Raw genomic sequence first — 5413 nt, 5'->3', positions numbered from 1 at the left:
GGCATGGGGTCGCAGGTCCAGCTGGGCGGGTCGTGCCCTGCACAAGGGTGTCTGTCAAAGAGGCTGCCGTTCACACCGTGACAGTGTCGATCAGTCCTGGCCATATTACATAATGTAACACGCATAATGCATCCGTTACTTATTTATTACGTATCATCTATTTTAATAAATATTTTGTATGGCTTAAAATACATATGCGGTATTTTAAAATTTATATCTTTCTATCACGTGACATGATAGTCTGCAGCAATGTCTGCCTGTCGTGTGTATTATACTTATATCGTTTAAAATGTGCTATATTTCTAGGGTGTGTTACAATAATATATTTATATCGTGTCATGCGGTGGTTCTTGGGAATTCGGTCACCTCACCAGCAGCCTCAGCAGCATCACCTGGGAACTTGTCAGAAATGCAAACTCGGGGCCCAGAACTGCTGAGTCAGAAAGTGGGGAGGCGGGCGGCTCAGTAGTCAGTGTTTTCACAAGACCCCCAGCTCCTTCTGGAGATTCTGATGCAGGCCCACTGGAATAACAGACAGTCTGTAATGTGCCCGTTTTGTACGATAGAACATGTTAGGTGTCGTGTTTTTATATTCACGTTATAAATTTGTATTTAATCTGTATTTAATCACAGGTGACACTTACTGGGTTATATGATCTGCCGTGTTGTACATTTACTTTTATAATTTTCAGCTGTTATTATGTCCTAGTTGTTATAGCTTAGGAATAGATGTACGATGATGTAGGGGTGAGTGCCTTTTCTGTGCCAAGTGCTTTTCATGGATTAATACGGTTAATGCCACGGCAACCCCGTGAAGTAAGTGAGCGCATCTCCTTGGCTTCCACATGGGGAAACCGAGGCACAGAGCAGTGCAGTCATTGCCCACAGTCTCACTGGCGTGTGCGTGTGGCCGAGGTGGGGTTTGCACCCAGGGTCCCCTGACCTCTGCCCCCTGGGGTCCGGGATTTCGGTTTTGTGTCTTTGAACCTCACGCACCCAGCGCGAGGTGTCACACAGTGGGGGCTCAAATTGAAGTCTGTCGAACGAGTTACATTCTATTCAGTTGGAGTTTATTGTCTCCGTGTTACGGGCGAGGAAACTGAGGCTCAGAGAGGGACAGCGGCTTTCCCAGGGTCACACAGCAAGCAAGAGGCTGAGTCGGGCAGGCTGTTAGAATCTAGGAGGGTCACGCATCAAAACCCAAACTTTTCCTGATTCCCTGGAAATGATTTTGAAAAGAGAGTGGCCAGCCTAAGAAGCCAGGGTTCCGAAGCTGGAGAGACCCTCTCGGGTGACATGTCCCCCTCTGTCCCCTACAGATCGTGAGGATCAGTCCATTCTCTGCACGTGAGTAATCCTGAAGGGCTTCCTGGAGGAGGTGGGGTCCTGGCTGGGTGTGGCTCTCCTCGCAATGGGCAGGGCTTGCCTGGCGTCACTGCCAACCCCTCGTGCTTCCCCTCGCCCCACCCCCATAGCGGCGAGTCCGGGGCTGGGAAGACAGAGAACACCAAGAAGGTCATCCAGTACCTCGCCCATGTGGCATCGTCGCCGAAGGGCAGGAAGGAGCCGGGCGTCCCGGTAAGTGACCTGCCTTGGAACACGCTGTGGACCCTGCTGCCAGCAATGCCCCCTCCATCTCAGGCTCTGCTTCCCCCGTGACTCCCTGCCACCCTCGTGGAGGGCCGTGGTTGTGGGCCTTCCCCTGGCCGCTTGTGCTGCCTGTGCACCTACTGTGTGTCTGATATAGTGCTGGGAGTGGTGGCAGGGTGGACGCAGAAGTGCAAGGACTAGTTCTTGGCCATGTCGGCCCTTGGAACAGCACTCAGCGCATAGTAGGTGCTTACATTCCTGAGTGCCTACTATGTGTCAGGTCTGATCCAGGCACCTGCAAGGCCCAGGTTGGTGTAATAAGTGAGCATTTATATAGCGCTCGTCGCTTTGCTCACGTTCACGTAACACTCTGTGCGTTGTTTTCCTGTGTTGAAGATGAGAAACCGAAGGCCCAGTGGGGTGAGTGGGTTTCGGAGGTCACACCCCCCCCAGCCAGAGCTAGCGTGGATTCAAACCCAGGCGTTGTGGTCCCCCCGGGCCACCCCACTCCCCAGCCCCTCATCTCTCCCCCCGCCCACCCACCCCCCCGAGACCGCCGGTTCACCTGTGTGTCTGTCCATGTTCCATGTGCCGTGTCCTGGTCCATGTCTCGTGTCCCGTGACTTCCTCAGGCCTCCGCCAGCACCATATCTTATGTGAGTAGCAGGGAATTGCCTTGAGTCATGCTGTCTCTAATGTCACCCGGGTCACCTCAACTGACGGTCTTTCTGGCAAACAGGGCCCAAGGCGCTAATGGTCACACCTGCCAAGGAGCCACACTGCTGCTTATGATGGTCCTACTATGTGCACACCAGGCTCTGGGCTGTCATTTAATGTGACCCTACTGTGTACACACGGGGCCACCCCATGTTGTTTATGGCAGCCCTACTGCGTACACACAAAGGCCCATGCTGTTATTTAGTGTGGTCCTACTATGTATGCATAGAGCCAGCCTACGTTGCCACTTACGTTAACGTTAACTCTACGGTGTGTGGCCAGTGTGTGGCCCTAGGGACTGCCGTGTGTGGCCCTAGGGACCGCGTGTACAGAGTGGCTACAGATACCAACATGAAATAACAGACCAAAACTACCATTTATGGCCAATCTGCTAAGTGTGTGTAGATGGAGCCCATAGACACCGTGAATTCACACGTCCCAGACACCTGCCACTTATTGCGGGCCTACTGTCCACCGCCAGCTCAGGCGAGTCTCTGAGGGCTCACAGGGAATTGAGAGAAATCGTCGATGCCCTAGAGAGCCTGGCTAGGAAGGAGGGAAAGGCACTTGCCATTTCTTGAGCATCTGCTGTGCCGCTGGCTCCGACACCAAGGTGGCGGTGGGGAAAGTTTGGTAAGATCTCTACCCGTGAAGCAGCCCGGCTGGGGAAGGAAACGGCCATTTTTTTGAATGCCTGTGGCGTGCCATCCTGAAGCACTTTACATAGATGGTATCGATTTTTCCTTAATTCCACAAGTAGGACGTAAATACGTATTCATTGTAACAGCAGTGACAACGAAAATCAGGTCAAGGGCAGCTCCTCTGCCCCCCTCGCAGTCCCCTTCCTTGGAGGGGCTGACGCCGTTGACAGTTTGGCGTGTGTCCTTGCGGACCTTTCTCTAAAGGTTTACGAGCATGGATGCATACCTGTAGCAATGGGAATCTCGTTTGGCGGTGTTTTTTCTCAGTTGATTTTTTTAGCAATGCGATCACTTTGGGGACATCGTTCTGCAATTCGTATTGTGTTTTGCTTTGTTTCCACTCAGCGGTGTATCTTAGAGGTTTCCTTTTTCCTTCACAATGGACTGACAGGCACCGCCTGTCTGCGGGGACATGGGTGCACACCCGGATGCACAAAGGCCACACACATACACACACACACACACACACACTCAGCCAGCTGTAACACAGGCCCCCGGCTCTCAGTGAGGTGCTGTCTCTTCCCCCCGCAACCTCAGGGCGAGCTGGAGCGGCAGCTCCTTCAGGCCAACCCCATCCTGGAGGCCTTCGGCAACGCCAAGACCGTGAAGAATGACAACTCCTCCCGATTTGTGAGTGCCGGCTGAGGGTGGTGCCCGGCTGCCTGTCAGCCCCCCAGCAGATGGGCACATAAGGATGGGGAGGGGGGAGCGGGCTGTGTGTGTCTGGGGAAGAAGCCGCAGCCTGGACTCCTGGGTCTGAAGGAGGAAGGGCTGGGGGCCTGGGTCCTGAGGGAGGAAGTCATAGGGGCCTAGATCTTGGTTTCCCCACTGGGGCCCCATGATTGGGGTGGGGTTCAGGTGGAGGGAGAGAGCAAGTCGTGGGCAGCCCCGGCTCTGGGAGGGGGGAACTGAATAAGCCCCCTCGTCCTCCCCTGCCAGGGCAAATTCATCCGCATCAATTTCGACGTCGCCGGGTACATCGTGGGGGCCAACATCGAGACCTGTATCCTTCGAGGCCCTGAGGAGCCCCGGAGGGATGAGGGGTGGCGGCTGAGGAAGGGGCTCTTGGGATCTCATCCCGTACAAGAACTAGGCATTCATACACCCGGGGAAGCCTGGGTCCATGCTGCTCAGAAGCCGTGCCTCAGTTTCCCCCTCTGTAGAAGGATCGCAGAACCTTGGAGAGGGACAGACGCAGCATCTCCACGCGGGGGAGAGGGTGGAGGTCTTCCGCTGCTTTTTGAGAAGGCCAGCACAGCCTCGCTGTGGGGTAGTGGGCCGGCGGTCCCTAGGGCCACCTACGGGTGTGGTGACTCTCAGGGCTCAGCATAGGATGCATGGTGGTGCCAACGGAGCTTCCAGGGTCCTCCCCCGCGGAGTCCCGTAGGACCCGCTAACTCCCCCCGCACTGAGTGGCACCCCACGTCGCGTGTGCGGGGGAGTTCCTCAGAGACAGTTCGGGCGCAGGGAGCCCCTCCCCCAGCCCGGGTTCCCCGACACCGGCCGAGGGCCGCCTGGCAGGAGGAGTCCTAGGCCTGCCGTGTCTGCACAGGCCTCGTGCACGCCACGTGGGAGGGGACAAGCTGGGACACGGGGCGGGGAGGGGACACTCCCGCAGAACTAAGCATGGCGGGGAAGTCACGCCGACCCGGGCCCCAATCCAGCTCTGCCTCTTGGAGGCTGCGGGACCTCGGGCGCGTGATGTGACCGCTCTGTGCCTCAGTGTCCCCTCCGTAGAGGTGGAAGTGTCCTAGAACCTGCCCTCGAAGGGTCTGGGGGGACAGCGTCAGTCACAGCCACATAGTAAGTGCCCGAGAACGAGCTCTGCTGATCAGAAATTAATGACTGGAGCAGACGATGCTGTCCTTGTCACCATCAGTGTCACTGAGTAATAATTATTCACCGTAATGTTAATGATGTAAATGATAACCCATATCCTCGGGCCCAGGGGTGTCTGATAAGCTCACTGTCTTCTGCAGTCAGGGGACGGTTGACAGGCCTCGTGTCCCCTGCAGCCACCAGGTCCCGCTTCCCACAGTCCCCGAGGCCCACTGCTTCTGCTCATCATGTCTCTCACCTACGTGGCTTCTTAGCGCTTGCGGCCCGCCCGTCCTGCCAGGCCCTCCCTCCGCGAGCCCGTGGCTCCTGCCGCCTGTATGAGGGGACACGTACCCTCATACTTGTTCTCTGGACCTACTTCCAAACGCTCTCTCTTTCCTACCGCGCCCCCACACAGCTGCGGCCACCCCCGCTGGGCAAGCTGTCAGCCCGGCCGTCTCTGCCTCGGGGTCAGCGGCCAGCCCGTGGATCGATGCTCGCGGGCAGGTGCCACCCCCAGGCCAGTCAGATGGGTCTCGGGCTCAGCCCGGCTCCTGGGCGCCAGTGTGGGCTTGATCGGCACATCA

The 5413-nt window shown here is 56.6% G+C and overlaps 1 protein-coding gene across 1 annotated transcript in view; it reads left to right on the top strand.

Moving 5' to 3' along the window:
* Positions 1 to 5413, top strand: part of MYH14 (myosin heavy chain 14) — a gene marked incomplete at its 5' end in the record, with an annotated part of 74578 nt that overhangs the window by 6965 nt on the left and 62200 nt on the right. The window contains 5 exons of the mRNA XM_023520162.1: positions 1320 to 1347; positions 1476 to 1578; positions 2223 to 2246; positions 3546 to 3638; positions 3948 to 4011. Coding sequence (XP_023375930.1) covers positions 1320 to 1347; positions 1476 to 1578; positions 2223 to 2246; positions 3546 to 3638; positions 3948 to 4011 — 312 coding nt within the window. The remainder of the gene's footprint in view (positions 1 to 1319; positions 1348 to 1475; positions 1579 to 2222; positions 2247 to 3545; positions 3639 to 3947; positions 4012 to 5413) is intronic.

Source organism: Pteropus vampyrus, unplaced genomic scaffold (assembly GCF_000151845.1).
Source record: "Pteropus vampyrus isolate Shadow unplaced genomic scaffold, Pvam_2.0 Scaffold250, whole genome shotgun sequence".
In the NCBI taxonomy this organism is placed as follows: domain Eukaryota; kingdom Metazoa; phylum Chordata; class Mammalia; order Chiroptera; family Pteropodidae; genus Pteropus; species Pteropus vampyrus.
The sequence above is the reverse complement of the archived record's forward strand: the minus strand, read 5'-3'. Positions and strand labels throughout refer to the sequence as shown.